We start from the raw sequence: 16,433 nt of genomic DNA on the forward strand, positions 1-16,433 counted from the left end.
TTCTTTCTTTTTTTTTCCCCTGTCTCGCACGACGTTGCGATGCGTTTACATTTCCTTGCACTGTATATCTACTATCACTTGCCTTCTCTGACTTGCTTTCCTTTTGTGGCGTCTGTCATGATTATCTGTCTGTTGCTATATATCTCTGCCGTGGCTCATGTCACTGTGGGTTGTCGGATATTCATGGGTGGCTTCCCGATTTCCAGATCTGTTTTGAAAGCACAACCTTGTCTGGATCATTTTTTTTTCTTGTCGGAGTGATTGTCTTTTCTGTCTACTCTTACGGCAGAGACGTGTATCTGAGAGTATCTGGTCTCTCTCATACCACAAGTCATAAAATCGACAACATTTCTTCGCTGTTCTTCACATTTTACTACAGTATTTGGGTTTAGGGTGTGAGATATCTTGTTTAGTATTGTCCTTAATATGATTATGAACCTTTCCAATTACTCTGCATAATCACTGTGCGATCCATATCCATTGCATAGAAGTGATACAGCATTCTGTAAAATAGACAGATGGACACGGCTTGGATAAGACCCTGATGAAGGTAAAATCCTTTCTCCTAAAAGTAAGGCAGTGAAGGTAATATGGGAGTGTATTATCGAGAATGCTGAACTATGGTGATCGGTAAGTGGCAAGGCTTGGCGCTTATGTAAGGCAGCTGCCCGCATGATCCTGGCACCTGATCACGGACGACTTTAGTCACAACCTCTGCTGCCTCAGTCCATCTTTCAACCAGCCTTCTCTTGTTCGACTCCAACCAGCTCGTTTGCCAACTCTCTCTTGGAGTCTCAAGGCATCACGATGCTCTCATCATCCATCCGCCGTGTGGTCCGCACGTCTGCCGTGTCGCTGTCCAGCGTCACTCCCTCCGTCAGCGTCGGCGCTTCGTCAAACGGATTGCTAAGCCCTGCAACCCAGAGAGCGCCCCAGCGCCGATACTCCTCGTCGAAACCTCCAGTTCCTCCGAACGATGGATCGAGACGGATTGACGCATCCTCTCAGGCTCCCGCGAAAGGCGTGAATCCGGCCGGGGAAAAGCGTGCTGCAAAGCGGAAAGGAAAAGACTCAAAGTCGAATCAGCACCCTGCGTTCTTGAATCTTCCCAGTGTTCCCTCAACGCAACACCTACAACCGGATGGTTAGCTTCTTCTGTCTCTCGCTCTGGGTTTCTTCCAGAAAAAAAATCATTTGTTCTCGCTAACCCATCGCCACAGATGTGCATGTCGCTTCTTTCTTCTCTATCCACCGTCCTATCTCGGTGACTACTACCATACCCCCCACGACCAATGCAGAAGCATTCAACGCCATTTTCGATTCGAAGAAGCAGTCGAAGAAGGGGCGGGAAGATGTTATATACACTTTGTCGTCAGCGGTGAACTTGATGGAGAATGCCATCCACCACAATCAACAGTATGTCGATTCGGAACAGGATGACCTGCGACACGCGGTGACTCAAGCATCCGTCAGCAATGCGGAGGCGGCAATTTTCCACCTGGACAGCCTTTCTGCAGAAGACTTGAAGGCCTCTGTCGAAGAATCTGTGAGACGCCTTCCTCCGTTCAACCCTCCCCCTCCTCCAGAGCCGATCAACGAGACCAACGCATCCGAGGCAATGCCGAATAAGCATCTCGAGAGCCAGCAGACTTTGTCGCAGATCTTCTCGACCGTGCTCACGATTCGCGAGTCGACGCATTCAGATGGCCGCAAGACATATGTGGCGCACATGTCACCGTTAGTCAGAACGGAGGACATGGAAGCTCCTGGGGTGTCTGATGCTGAGGCCCCTGTGGACGAGCCGCAAGGCTCCAGCACGACCTACATTGAGCGCCTACGCCACAACAGGACCATGCACGCCCTCAGCACTCGCCGGCGGCGGAAATTGAAGATGAAGAAGCACAAGTACAAGAAGCTGTTGCGGAAGACCCGGCACCTGAGACGCAAGCTCGACAAAGCCTGATCATCATCAGCTGGCTTCTCAAGTTTCGGTAGAAGGGGTGATTTTGGGCCGTGCGTTGTATTATCATATTCTCTTGTTTGTGTTTGTGTTTCTCACCAGCTTGCATAAAGATTTCCTTTTCTTTATCTGGTTTGTAGAAATCCTCTCCCCTTTCTTCCCCTTTTTCTTTTCTTCAGCTGATGCCTCTGAACAGAGACATCATCATCGTCGTTTTTATTCTAGTTTAGTTTTAGTTTTGTATTTTTATTTTTTCCCCGCACCCCTTCCCCGGCGATTCTTACTTTCCTATCGTCATCTCTTCATTTGGAAAATCTTCATATGATGTACAGAGAGAGAGCATGCGTGTAGTACTCTAGTTTGGGATACGTATCTAGAATAGAGACACACAAAGATCAAACATCGTCAAAGGTCCCATTAATTAATTATTATTATTATGCAAGGACCGCCAGGGGTTTATTTAGCAAGCAAACAGTATAACAACCTGCACAGTTAGGTAAGAAGATAGATAGTATAATATAATAGACAATCCCCATTCAATAATAGGTGATAACGACAAGAAAAAAAGAAAACCCAAAGTATATGTGTCAATCCTGGTCCAGCGTCCATCATTCATGACTGCGACCCATAGACCAAGTCAAGTCACCAAAATAACCATGAATTGCATCCCATCCAACCGCACAAGTTAATACCTCACGAACAGCAGAACACAGCTAGCTTCTCTACATCCGTACTCTCTCCCTGCCATCTCCAGCTACAAAAGAGATCAGATCAGATATGATATAATAATATATGATAGGTTTCGCTGTCGTGTCGACTCGTGAAGTAACATCCATTGGCTCAACAAAACAAGCCAGCTAACTCCTGCAGTTTTATCTTGTCGTATCGGAGCAAAAAATAGATAGGTAGGAAGGGTTGATGAATGAATAAGGCATTCGCAAATCCCGCATCATAACGTTTTAGATTTCCATTCGCTAATGGAAAAGGAGGTTTGACCGGCTCCAACAACCTGCGATCTCTTGACATTTCCCTTTCCGACGCGCGCGCGACTAGGGATTGCTCAGCAGGTGGCTCGAGAACGAGAGTTCATCAAAAGCGCGACAATAAGACCGTAGAGACCTGAATGAACCAAGTCGTCAGCCAGATCACCTTTGATAAGAGACACCCGCCAGGACGGCAGCAGGCCGACTTACCCAAAACTTCAGCGAAAATGAGAATCAGAATCATACCGACGTAGAGTCGGGGTTGTTGGGCAGATCCGCGGACACCAGCGTCTCCGACGATACCAATGGCAAAACTGAGAGCAGTTAATCTCCGATGATCCATATCAAACAATATCGATGATGGTACAGATGAACTTACCCAGCAGCCATACCAGCAAGACCGACGGCGAGACCAGCACCGAGTTGAATGAATCCAGTGTACAATGGCAGACGTTGGTTCAGGTCATTTGCGATGAGGACCGACACCACCAGGCCGTAGATACCAATGATACCAGCCATGACGATAGGGACGATGTCTGCAGAGAGATAGAGGTTAGTCACGAAGCTCTGTCATCGCAACATCTGCCACCAAATGATCAAAAGGCTATGAACGTACTCTTGACAATCAGGTCAGGCCGCAGAACGGCCATTCCACAAACACCAACACCGGCCTTGGCGGTTCCATAGGCAGCACCGAAGCAGGTAAAAACGATTGCTGAGGTGCAGCCCAGGGCACCGAAGAAGGGCTATTAAGCATAGTCGATCAGCAATGCGTTTGACAGGATTCGATGGATAGCGTGTGTGATAAACTGGAAGAAGGCACTATCGCTGTTGATTTCCGGAGCGAGGTCCTCCATGAAACGACAGGACAAATGCGACACAACTCACCGCATAGACGGGGCTATTGACAGACAAAAGGTTAGCATCTGATCAGATTCTAATAACGCAAACAATGTGTGGAAGGGGGCATGAGCTGGCCACCACGGAGCAACGTCAGCGCAGCCGCCAAGGACACCTTACCAGAGATCCGAAGACATTGTGAATGGTTATGAACGACCGACAACAAGTCAGGTATCACAAATCGGAAAGCTCTTGAACTATAAAAGAATCCCCAGCGCAGACTCTCAAGACACGCTGGTGATGGTGGAGATGAAAAGCAGCTGAGGTCGGGGAGGAGGATGCGTTGCTGTGATGGTCGCTGGAGGTTTGGTGCAGCCTGCAGGTTCGAGGAGCTCACGCCCACCACGTGATTTCTCTTGGCATCACTGCGCAATGCCGATCTGCTGCCTGCAACCAACCCATTGGAAATGACTTATCTTTCGATTTGGGCAAGACGCTGTATCTTTGCATAGAGGGGATTTATATAATACTTGCACGACAAAATCGTCTTATACATGTATAAGGTACAGTACATTTGATAAGTATGTACACAAGCTCGAGCTTGATCATGCAGCCGTTGTAGGAAATATGCAAGCAAGATATATGTGAAGCTTCATCTATTTGTAGTATTTTGTCATACACATCATCGCACCTCCAGTTCTACTTGAGAACCAGGCACGCAAAGCTTCGTCCGGCATTCGAGATTATTACCGGTGGACTGGGCATTTGAGACGGCTTGTGAATATGTGATCGCTTTCTCTGATAGCGCTCCGAAATAATTGGTAATTAAAACCAAATCTTTTGGCGAGCTCCCTTCAGTATCGGGATCAAGAGAGCTAGGAGTCATTTGGGGCGCCTCAGAAGACGCAGCAACGACAAACTTGCACAAAAGGGCGGACTCAGAAGCCTGTCTTTTCGGAACTTCGGCCTGCTGAGAATGCAACTCAGAGGAGACGAAGAACTGTATGTGATCGCCCGGTTTAGCGACCTGAGACAGCGAAGTGAGGTCCTGCTCTAATCCTGCGCTTAGAATATCTTTGATATCGGGTAGGACCTCCGGAGGCGCGCTTCCATTTGGACCTTCGAATAATTGGTCTATGGCAATCTCATGCTTGGAGGGAGCCTTTCCTCGGAAATTGACTTCCGGATCAAGGGAAAGCAAGCCTTGCTTCTTTCCCCATCCTCCGCCTCCACTTACCACACGGTGGATTGTACTGCCACCTTTGATTAATCTCTCGAAGTGGCCTTCAGTGCTGTTTTCGGTTCGAGAGGATGCTTCAGACGGCTCAACAAGCGCCCAGACTGATACCCTCTGATCCGTGATGCCGTGCTCTCTGACATATCTAGGCAATTCTTTTTCAAGTTCTGACGATGCTGGCATTGCATCGTTCACGTCCCCGTCAAGTGATTTCGACACCTGGCGGAGGATGTTTCCCATGCTGGATACGACCTTCCTGCGCTGAGTGATCTGATGGAGCGGAATTTTCAGGGAGCTGCACGCCGTAGCCGCCGGAGACGTGATGGAACAGATAGCCAGGTCATAGCATTTGCTAAGACTGTACCTTTCAGATGCCGGATCATAATCCCAGCGCATCCCCAACAACGTTCTGTCCTTGCCATTAACAAAAACCGTGTTAGCAAGCCGGAGGCCAACTTCATAAGACACACGGCCCCTGTCCTCATCATTCAAAGAGGCGTTGAGAGATTGAGTCGAAAAGATGAACGCAGGTTCTCCAGAAGCCGTGCCTCGTACTCGTGTGGACTCTGCCACATTGACGCGCACATCTGAGCCACGGGCAAGCAACAGCGACAGTCCCTCCGAACCCGGTAATGGAGATCCATTGTCACAAGTAATCTTCTCTGTATGTCCAATTCGGTTCTGCGGAACCGGAATTTTGTCTACCACAGCTGCAACAGCGTAGAAGGTTTTCTGAGGCTGGCTTCCGTGGAGAGTTCCGAATAATGGGTTCGCCCACTTCTCGAGCAGAGGATTCGTAGGATCGATCCACGATGCGAAGGCCGGCGTAACAAAGATAACAGGGACAGTGAGTTCTGCGCTGCGAGAGTGCGAGAGAAGAGAATACCGTGAGATAATATCCGACGGCGTCTTAATTGTTTACACAAATTAGCCTAGAGATGCGATTACGGTGACCAATAATACCTACCACGCTATGTGGCGTCTGAGTGAGCCACGATATTGCCCTGGGTGCATCAGCGACATCATTTGCTGCCTGAAAGTCTCTCCGTTGCCGAGAGGAGCTGAAACCTCGCGTCGAGAACAGGTGATTCCTGGAAGCTCCAGTCTTCGACAGCTGTCGAAGCCATCCCGGCGGGATGGGTCCCCTCCCTAACATGAGACTCGGGACGCACCCGAGGATTGTTGACATGGAGGCATTGGCGCCAATGGCAATGAGAGGGTGCAGATGAAAGCCTCCAGACAAGGCTGTCAGGTGGTGGCTGTTGTTTTCTGTGCTGGGAAGATTGAAGCTCCATTGGTGCTCTCTGTCGGTCCTTAGATAATCTCCGCCAAGACTGCAGAACTTTTCCTGTGGCGGTGTTGACTGTTGACAATGGAACTGGCCGGGTAAACTGGTCTAACTGCTGAGTACGGAGTACTCCGTACAGAAAGCTGGATAGATTTGGATGGTGCATTATTTGGTCATGATTTTTTTTTCTTCAAGTCAATGATAGTATTATCTCGTACCTGAGCGGAAGCACAAGGGGAAGCTCTGTAACAGTGAAGTTTCGTTTTGGGTTCCGCTAGAACCCCACACGAGGTACGGAGCACTATTGAAGGATAAGAACCTGAGAAAGCATCGACTGTGACAACCGCAACAGTGAAGTGGTAGGTTAGTAGAGGGACTTCTGCAGTACGTTAAGAATTCTATTTCTAAAGAATCTAATTGTGAACTGTGTTGCCTTGCATCAATCTGACGTGAGAAAAAGAGTGAGTGAGAAAAGATCGACGATATAGTACTGTAGTATGTCTATGAAGGCAGCAAGATAATCTGATTGATTTTAGGGACATCGGCCAGGCGATCATTATCCTTGGCCCCCATCAGACCTCAAACGTCTGCCTTGGCATTGAATAATGGCAGCTAGCAGACAATACACGTCTTGTTTACGCAAGGCAGGTGAAGAACGGCAGAGTACAATAGTACGCATTGGAGACGGCCAATCAGAAAGACGGGATTCAGAACGCGCCACAGTGTGGCAGTACCTCTATGACGTCGGACATCCAGTGATTTCCGCACCGGGACGAGCTAAAGGCGGGCAGCAAGCACCAACAGTCACCGTCAAAGCTAGTTGCGAGGTACTTAAGCAATCGTCATCCGCTTGCTTCCAGTTCCTCTTTTTTATTTTTTTTCACGTCTTGCTACTGCTTTGCGCCTCTCCAGAAGCAATTTCCTCTCTGCCGTCTCTCTCGACTCTAGATCCCTTTTGTCGTCTTCCTCCTGGACCATAGACTGCTGTCCGGTCGCACTTCACCATGCCTCTCACCGCTTCGTGAGTAACCGCTGAATTCTTGACTTTGGGCCTCGCCAGTCGATTGTCCTCGATCCCAGTATCGAGGTTGCAATCGCGCGTTTTGCCAGCGTCTAGTCATCAACCTGCTGACTTTTTCTGGATTCTCACAGCGACATTTGCAAGATCATCGCTGCTATCATCCTCCCTCCATTGGGCGTCTTCTTGGAGCGGGGATGTGGTGCGGACTTGCTCATTAACATTTGCTTGACCATCCTGGGTTACATCCCTGGTATCATCCATGCTCTGTGCGTCTCCCTCCAATTTCCGCCCGGATCCGGCGTCGCCTTGTTCCACTGTGGAGCTACGGTCATGATGCTGACGGATCGGCAGGTACATTATCCTCAAGTACTAGACGCCTAACGAAGCGACGCTATTATTCGATGGGAAACGCTATATCTTATCGAAAATCGCACGCCCTTACGTCAGGCTATCGAGGTCGCGGACCACCCAGCCATCCTTGTCTTTGTCAGCACGGTCTGATGTTAACCGCGTTCGGTTAGCTCAGCTCTCATTCACTTTACCCCTTGGCAATCAGGGATTGCAATGTCCAATTTCGGTCGCAATTGTTATGATTTGTTTCCTGCACGCTAGTTGACGGTTTCTCTAACGGTTTTATCTGATGATACCAGCTTTGTTCTGCGTTAATTGGGCTTCTTGGGCTCATTTCACGCCGTGCTAGTGGTCGCGACTAGGGCGACGAGATGAGATAATTTTGAGTATGACTTTTTACTCGATCTCTGTACCTAGATAGACACTAGCCTGTATTGCTTAAAATCATTCTTCTTCAGTCTCCTTCTGTCATTTCTAGACTCGAGGTTTCAGTATATCTCATGCTTATGTGCTGCCGTTTCAGCCTGTATATCTATAGATTGCATCAGTAAACATTCATCCGAGTAGGACTGTAATTCGAAATTCCTTTGACTCGTCATCGCTGGTGAAGAAGATTACGCGCACATGGGTCTTTCCGGTGCCTTGAAGCTACTTGCTCGGAATGGTGTTGGTAAGAACTGTATAAGCACCTATACGCTAGTACTACTACGAGATTTGCCATGAAAGGTGTTTTCCTGTCCAGGGCAGTGCAAATAAGCAGGCAGCACAGATCAAGCGTTCTCATTGATCTAGATCTCCAAACCCGGTTTTATGGTCACCTGACCCGACGTCATGGGTGGACATTGGCCATCCAGCGCTCTCCATTCGCGACAGCCGTACCCAGGTAGCGCCGACTCGGCGCGTATCTAAACTCTCGCCGTTCGTCAAGACCAACCGACCTGCAGCGATTTTCAGGCACCAAAAGCGCCTCTCTGCCGATTTTATGTTGGGCAATGTCATCCAGTTTCATCAGGCGCCTACAGGGAAGAAGGCTTCCCTCTTTGTCTCGGTTTCAACGCCCCTGGCGCATAGCGGATCAGTGCTGGAGTCATCTTATAGGAGACGATGATGGCGCCGGTTTCGAGAGAAGTCGAGCACATCGACTTCAGTTTCAGCTTCTACCTACTTTTCTCCTGAAATTTGTTTTTTGTTCCATTTCTATTTCTTCTCTCTTGTTTTATGTCTCCATAGAACTCCTCTTTTTTTTTTTTGTCATTCTTTTTACTATTCTCGCTGTGATTGTTCGTTGAGAATAGCTATTGTTTTCTTCCTTTTACTCATTCGAGACTGTACTATTATGACCTAATGCCAATTTCCAGACCATTTCGGATAGTTATCTGTCTTTTTGTTTATGAAACAGAGTACGGCCTCTCCTTGTCTACGATGATGTTCCTGTACTTGAGGAACATCATCTGTCACTGAAAGATAACAAGTTGCTGTTTTGCTCATGAGATAGTTAACCAGGGCTTTCTTGTAGGGCCATCACGCTATGCATCTTCTCCGCGACCAAATGTTGATCAATCCTGCCAGCCTTACTTCAGCCGTTGTCTGCCTTGCCAGTATATCAACTGCAGCATGCAGTTCGGACAGCCAGTCTCCAATCCGTGGCATACCGTCTTGCGCTCAGTCCTGCGTCGAGGCATTTATAATCTCAGAATACCCATCCAATTCATGCTGTGGTCTAGCAGACATCGATTGTCTTTGCCGGACGAACACCACAAGTGGCCTCACTCTCGGTGAAGCAGCTCTGAGTTGTTTTGTATCGTTCTGCTCTTTGGATCCTCTGGCGGGTTCCAATGTCTATGAAATTTGCAACTCCGTATCCGGGGCCCTTCCCGAAACGCATTCAACAATTACTGCGACATTTTTGGGAACGGTATCTGCTCCGTTCATCGCAACAAGCAGCATGCCAACGTCAACTTCGAACGTGGTGTATTCGACGCCTTCAGCCTCCAAAACTACGCTCATTGCCAGTACATCCAGTACACGCCCTGTTACTACCTCCCAATCGTCTTTCTCAACGTCTATAGTCCGCCCAACATGGACGACTTCAATCATGAGTAGTACCTCTCAATCCACCCATTCCTCCTCTCCGTCACCATCGGCCACGCAGTCAGCCTTCTCCCTGAGCACACCGGCCGTCGTTGGAGTATCTGTTTCATCAGGGGTCTCTGCTGTGTTTCTGGCAGGTGTCCTCCTTTTCTTCTGTGTAAGGAAAGCAAGACAAAGAAGTGCCAACGCGGAGAAGGAGACTTTTGAGATAGGGGGTAGCATGACTGAGCCTCCTAATTTCGCTCCGTTGTCGTCACGAAGTCCGCCACCAAATCCTGGACAGAGTCCGGGCGAAAACGCTGTCAGGCCGAATTTTCACAATTTTCCCTTAGAGCCGGTGACTCGTAGCGGTCCGTTGGTTGTCGTCACGAAACCGCCCGCTGGTCAGGCGCCAAGAAGTGACGAAACAATTGGAATCGCCATATCCCCCGAAACGGAGCGTGATGGTTCTCCACAAAGCCAGTCATCGCAGCGCACGCTGTCCCAGCTGCTTCCTGATAAGCCAGATTATGCACTCTACCCTGAGCCGCTGCGTCTGAGTCGTCAAGGCCCACGGCCAGAGAGCGGTGGAACAGTCTTCGAAGAAGATGGCGAGCGACCTAGAAGCATTTTCGGTCCCCCGCTCGAAGTAGCACGGAATCAGCCCATACGAGCAGATAATCTATCGGGTCAACAAGTTCGGCGAAAAGGTGACCCTAATCGCAGGCCGTATCCAGGACTTCCGCCAGATCCTCGTGCATTGATGTATGCGGCCGAAAGGATACAGAATCAAAAACCAAGTATGAAAGATTCAGTTCGGTCAGGAGGCCAAGAGGTTCAATTGCCTATACAGCAAAACAAGTCGTCCGACGCAAACGGCGGACGCGATCGTTATCCTGTACTTGCACCATCCGGCGACTGGCCCGTTCAGGGGAGCCAACTCTCTCGCGACAGAAACCGAAGAAGTTTCGGACGAGGCTTGTCTCGTATTGGAGGGCGTCGCTCCTCTTTTAATCGGCGTTCGACCAGCCGCAATTCCGAGAATTCAGATACAAGCTTTGAAAGCGTTGACACTGAAGATGACGATGGAATGCTTGCAGACTGGAACCTTCCGCCCCCAAAGCAACTGAGTCCTGTTAAAGAGAATTCGACTCCTTTTGACACAAACCAAGCGACGGGACGGTTATTGCCATATCCGAATGGGAACTCGCTGGTCAAGTATCCCAAAATGCCCCGTTCCGCGTCCATCAGTCGGGATGCGGAGGTCATACCGGCGCCTAGAGCCGCGAAACGCTACGAGAACAGGATGAATCCGGCTGCAGACGCAACTTCTCGAGGCCGTCCATCGGAGCAGGAGGTTAGCCAGATCCCTATTTTCTTGGGTGAGACTTCTTCCCGATCACGCTCGAGTAGCCCGGCGAGCAGTCTGCTGGCGAAACGGCGTGGGGATACAATAGCGGATAAGATGGAGACCGAGTTCAGAAATGCAAGCCAGCGCAATCTCACCGCCGAATATGAGGGCAGGCGGCCGAAATGGAGAATCGTCCAGGAGGTAATTACTACTGACGAAGGAGGGGAACGGAAGCAACCGGTCAACACAGATATGTCCAGGACCCCTCCCAATCCAGGCAAAGAGAAAGAGAGACCAGAATCACCTCGAGGGCATAATATTACACCGTCGAGGAGGGGTGCGGACCTCTTTCTCAGTGTGGATTGATTGGTCAGGCGGAAAGACAGAAATTGGTCCTGGCGACTGGATCCAAGTTCTTGACTGATGCAAGTTGCTGCATGCGCTACTTTGCCTTTTTTTTTTCTTCTTATTCTTCTTTTCCGACGATACCCTGCCTGTCTGTACATACGTATGTACATACATACATACATACTTCCCTTCGTGTACTTCTCTCGCTTTCCTTTTCTATTTACAAGACATTACATACGTGACTGTCCATGTCTCATTATACTAGACTGTTTCATTTTGTCGGTCGTTCTATCGTTAAAGATTCTCGAGGGTACTGTGATTTATTTCATTGACATGACAGGCACTGTTTTCCAGACTTGGGTTGATGTGATGCATATATGTACAATACTATCTAGCTATACTGTTCTATTTACTGTACTGTAATATAAGCTATGTATCTTTTGGCCAGCTGTACCATTAGTCCAGTATATATATATATGCCTCATCGCCTGACTCCTAGGAAAATAGATCTCAACTGCTACCTCACCCTCTTCCGCAGACTCGGTATGCTTGACTGCAGGATGATGCCATTTTTCTCTATTTCTGCCTGTCAGTGCTATCTCTAGACTGTTGTGTAACCTATGTTGCATGTTGCTGCATGTTGCATGCATGGCCTGTGCCACTTGTCCTATTGGCTCTCGCTTCTCTCTGTTGATCAGTACAAGCCTGAGGCAGGAGCTGAGATGAGTCGAGCTGAACTGAGCGGGTGGAGACGAAAGCAAGACGATCAACAAAAAACCACATTGGTTGGCCATGTCGCTTTCCACAGAGGCAGAACTGATCAACATTGCAAGTTTGCAACATGAGAGATATGTAGTCAACCAAGGAATGCGCTATAAAAAAAAAGAAGAATAGAAGAATAAAATCCCTCAGACCATCTGCAAACACCGCAATTTGGACGTAGTAGAGTAGGGATCTACGTGAGGCAATAAATGGTCCAACCCGGATAGAGAGAGAGATAGACATATCACGGATGATATCAGAAGTTCAGAACCGACAGACAAACAAAATCAGGGAAAAAAAAAACATGGGTCTTCTTCTTCGATGTCAAAATACGGTACGCATGAATTGATGGGAGAAGGGATCATTTCCCCGTGCGGATCATTGTGGACTCGTCCTGGATTATACAGGGCGAGCACAGGTTAAAATCCGAATTGGGTGAGTGCATGCATTATTATTCTGTTTCTTATTGTTATTGTCTGGTCATTAAATTAATGCAGTCAAATACTCAACCTGATAGGAGAAAAAAAGACGCGATCGTCATACTAAAATCTCGGAACCATAGTTTACTTTTATTGCCTAGAGCTAGCATTATTATCGGATCTAATTGTTCATTGCTAATTCGTCGAAAATGATGCCGAGTTTATTTTATTGTCTGTTATTACTGTGGAGACTATGAAACGGACTAGGGTACAGGAGGGTTGTGGCTGATTGGTGCTGCTTGCTCGTGCAGCGTCGTGTGGCTGTCGACGAGTTGATATGATACTACTACTGTTTGTACAATAGTCCATACATTGCCGTCAGAAGTACTGGCGGTGATAGTGTACTCTCAGTCTTCTTGCTTGTGCAGTGTCTGTTCTGGGGAATGTGGAGTGCTCTACTCCGTAGCGGGGTCGATATGGCGGTGTTGCTGCCCCAGGCTGCAGCAGTGATGACGTCATCGCACCCAGTCTGCGTCCAGTACTCCATACTCCGTAAGGCAGGCACAGACAATCATCCTCGAAGGGAAGGCGCCAAGCACAGCAATCAGCCCCAGTGAGCCACACCGCACCTGCCAAGGTTGTGACGGCGTCTCAAGAATCGAGGTAGTGGCTCAATGACTGGACGAGATGGACGAGAACAGACGCTTGCAGCGGGGCTTCTATCATAATACGATACGATAGACGATGATTCCCGGCCTTATCGGGAACGAGGCTGACGTTTGATAGCGTCCCGGTTCAGGAACTCTGCCTCTGTTTACCGGTTTGCCGTCACTTCAGCGTCCACTTTCGATTCTCTAGAATAATATTTGCCTCTGCAAAAATTTCTAATGACCGCGCGCTGAAACACCGTAATATGGATTATTATTACGATTATCTACGTTTTGGAGCAAGCTCAGACGCTAGCTTGGGAAGGCTCACCGAACCCCAGCCGCTGTCATGGTAAACCCACTCTCTACCAAGAATCCCGGTTTCCGCCGTCCAGCATAGACGTCTCTTCGGTACGGACCCGTACCTTAGGTCCACTCTCTTTTTTTTTCTCTCTCTCTCTCTTTGTTCTCCTGCTGAACCCCTGTCGCGCTACGATATTTATGTCGGATTGCGAATCTGCAAGAACAGCGACGGTGGCAGAGACGGTCGATGCATTGGTGGACGAGGTACTGGGATTCATTGACGCTACCACTGTTGGAGTTCCGCAACGGATCCACTCCCCGACGCAACAAGAACGTCGTGATCGGTCGACGAGGAGCACTGCGACCCACGAGGTGGAGCCTGAAGCAGACGGCTTGACAAGTTGACTTCAGTTGAGATCTCCCTGTTGGCAACTTGCGACGCGCCGTGCGAGATGGATGTCAATCTGACTGCAACGCTTCACCCATAGCAACCACCGGAATGGGATGGCTGGTCCATGGATCCAACCGTGTTCCTGGGTCTCCTGGCAGGCAGGGATATATAATGAGTCCTACATCCTTCCCCACCGTTGAAGACGCTGGTTCGATCTTCCTGAGCCCAGCTTGAAGATTCACATCGGAAGTGAATCCTTTCAAGCATTATTATCTTCATCATCTCTGGGACTGTCGCTTGTTCGGTCGTCCCTTTGTCACCTTTTACTCCGCTTACTACACAGAATACTGGCCTGCAATCCCTACCTCGACCTGCAACACCATGGCTACGACCGAGAACCTCGTCCCCGGAGACGAGTCCCAACAACGGACTCGCCGGCTCTCGAGTATCAACGCCTCCCGGGCGGACCTCTACAGCGGACCGACGGTCGTCGTTCCTCCAAAGCATCTGATGGCCGCCAGCGATGCCTTCGAGACAGCTCAGTCCCTGGAGATGGCCAAAGTCCATCTCGATGAGACGCCCTCATCAGAAGAGGCGAGTCCTCGGACCGGTTCTCCTGTCATCAGACCCGTCACGACGACGACGACGACGACGACGACGACGACGACGACGGATAAGTATGCCTTCGCGTTTGATATCGACGGCGTCCTCATTCGTGGAGGCCAAGCTATCCCCGAGGCCATCGAAGCCATGAAGATGCTGAACGGCCAGAACGAGTTCGGAATCAAAGTGTAAGGAACCATGGATTGGACGGCAACAAACTGGGACCTTTACTAACCCTTCTTAGACCATATATCTTCGTCACCAACGGCGGTGGAAAGACGGAAGAGGAGCGCTGCCTCGAGCTCAGCCGTCAACTAGAGCTGGAGGTCTCTCCCGGACAGTTCATCTGCGGCCACACGCCCATGCGAGAAATGGCGGAGAAATACAACACCGTCCTTGTCGTCGGTGGTGAGGGTGAGAAGTGCCGGATTGTCGCAGAAGGCTACGGCTTCAAGGACGTCGTCACCCCTGGGGACATCATCAAGGCGAATAAGGATACCACCCCGTTCCGCAAGCTGACGGAGGAGGAATATCGCAACTCGCGCGATCGGGACTTCAGCAAGATCAATATCGAGGCCATTTTCGTCTTCGCCGACAGTCGCGACTGGGCGGGTGACCAGCAGATCATTCTCGACCTTCTCATGTCCAAGAATGGGCGGCTCGGCACCCGCTCGGAGACCTTCCAGGAGGGCCCTCCCGTCTACTTCTCGCACAACGACCTCGTCTGGTCTACGTCGCACCCGCACACCCGAATCGGAATGGGCGCGCTCCGGACATCCCTGGAGGCGCTCTACAAGGCTGTCACTGGTAAGGAGCTGACGACCATCGCTTTTGGCAAGCCCCAGCTGGGGACGTTCGAGTTTGCCACTCGACTGCTCCGTCAGTGGCGCAAGGACAACTACGGCATCAACCGGGCCCCAGATACCGTGTACTTTGTTGGCGATACGCCTGAGTCCGACATTCGCGGCACCAACGAGTTCAACGAGTCCGAGGCCAGTGGCGACGCCACTTGGTATTCGATTCTCGTGAAGACGGGTGTCTTCCAGGAGGGCACGATCCCTCGTTTCCCGCCCAAGAAGATCTGTGACAACGTCTTGGAAGCGGTCAAGTGGGCTATGCAGCGCGAGTTTGCCAAGGCGGTCCAAGAGCATGCCGACGAGTCTGCGGTGTTAGACTGATACCCCTTGAGTTGCATCAATATTTCCATGCTCTTCTCTTCAATATCTTATCACACCGCTGCTATAGACGAACTTTCACCCGCACCTTTCGACTTCATCTTGCAGCCATGATTCTCCCTTACTTCCATTCTGCTGAGATATCCCATTTTCCCGTCATTTATGGAACCACCGACGTAGAACCCGTCAGTGCCGCTTCTCCTGTTATATTCTGAGGGCGTTGACCGTCCTGTCTTGCAACTTGTCACATGCCTTCATCTGTCCTCAACTATATCTATCCTCCGTTATCCCAGTAACTCTTGTGTCTTTTACCCTTCTCACTTACGATGATGACGATAGACCTGAGACGTGAGGCCTTTTAGATGTCTCTTTTTCTTCTTGAAAGAAAGGGTTTCAATGTGTTACGTTCTGCCTGCATGTCTGTTTTACGAATCTAAAGATCCATCTTTAAATACCACAAACGCACGCTCAGGCAAAAAAGAGATCCGCAGATGGATATATCTCTTCATTTCATCGATCGCTATTTCAATTGTGAGAAGCTCAATTGCCTGTGATTACACTACAGAGCTGCTTTTTATTGAGGGATGTCCATAAATTCTTTTTTTTAATCCATCTTCAGCGCTACATACAAAAAAAGTGTATGTAGATATGAAATGAAAGCCCCTGCCTGGAATAGAACCAGGA

General features: G+C 49.4%; 6 protein-coding genes across 6 annotated transcripts; 4 read left to right on the forward strand and 2 right to left on the reverse strand.

The window, feature by feature from the left end:
* Positions 1-807: 807 nt before the first annotated feature.
* On the forward strand, positions 808-1,963 carry VTN77DRAFT_7214 (mitochondrial 37S ribosomal protein mS38; the record flags this gene model as incomplete). Its single annotated transcript, XM_069423579.1, has 2 exons — positions 808-1,144; positions 1,221-1,963. The coding sequence occupies 2 exons, from the start codon at positions 808-810 to the stop codon at positions 1,961-1,963; spliced, it is 1,080 nt and encodes a 359-aa protein (XP_069275441.1).
* Positions 1,964-3,020: 1,057 nt separating this feature from the next.
* Positions 3,021-3,980, reverse strand: VTN77DRAFT_7215 (uncharacterized protein; the record flags this gene model as incomplete). Its single annotated transcript, XM_069423580.1, has 6 exons — positions 3,021-3,079; positions 3,154-3,257; positions 3,323-3,479; positions 3,560-3,689; positions 3,832-3,844; positions 3,964-3,980. 6 exons carry the CDS (start codon positions 3,978-3,980, stop codon positions 3,021-3,023), a joined length of 480 nt encoding a protein of 159 aa, XP_069275442.1.
* A 485-nt stretch (positions 3,981-4,465) lies between these two features.
* On the reverse strand, positions 4,466-6,209 carry VTN77DRAFT_7216 (uncharacterized protein; the record flags this gene model as incomplete). The annotated part of the gene is made up of 2 exons (XM_069423581.1): positions 4,466-5,929; positions 5,988-6,209. The coding sequence occupies 2 exons, from the start codon at positions 6,207-6,209 to the stop codon at positions 4,466-4,468; spliced, it is 1,686 nt and encodes a 561-aa protein (XP_069275443.1).
* Positions 6,210-7,312: 1,103 nt separating this feature from the next.
* VTN77DRAFT_7217 (uncharacterized protein) lies at positions 7,313-7,850 on the forward strand (the record flags this gene model as incomplete). Its single annotated transcript, XM_069423582.1, has 3 exons — positions 7,313-7,329; positions 7,461-7,595; positions 7,652-7,850. The coding sequence occupies 3 exons, from the start codon at positions 7,313-7,315 to the stop codon at positions 7,848-7,850; spliced, it is 351 nt and encodes a 116-aa protein (XP_069275444.1).
* Positions 7,851-9,208: 1,358 nt separating this feature from the next.
* On the forward strand, positions 9,209-11,467 carry VTN77DRAFT_7218 (uncharacterized protein; the record flags this gene model as incomplete). Its single annotated transcript, XM_069423583.1, has 1 exon — positions 9,209-11,467. One exon carries the CDS (start codon positions 9,209-9,211, stop codon positions 11,465-11,467), a length of 2,259 nt encoding a protein of 752 aa, XP_069275445.1.
* Positions 11,468-14,352: 2,885 nt separating this feature from the next.
* Positions 14,353-15,752, forward strand: VTN77DRAFT_7219 (uncharacterized protein; the record flags this gene model as incomplete). The annotated part of the gene is made up of 2 exons (XM_069423584.1): positions 14,353-14,762; positions 14,819-15,752. The coding sequence occupies 2 exons, from the start codon at positions 14,353-14,355 to the stop codon at positions 15,750-15,752; spliced, it is 1,344 nt and encodes a 447-aa protein (XP_069275446.1).
* Positions 15,753-16,433: the final 681 nt, after the last annotated feature.

The sequence above is a fragment of the Rasamsonia byssochlamydoides genome, assembly GCF_041956645.1.
Source record: "Rasamsonia byssochlamydoides strain NRRL 3658 unplaced genomic scaffold VTN77scaffold_59, whole genome shotgun sequence".
Classification (NCBI taxonomy): domain Eukaryota; kingdom Fungi; phylum Ascomycota; class Eurotiomycetes; order Eurotiales; family Trichocomaceae; genus Rasamsonia; species Rasamsonia byssochlamydoides.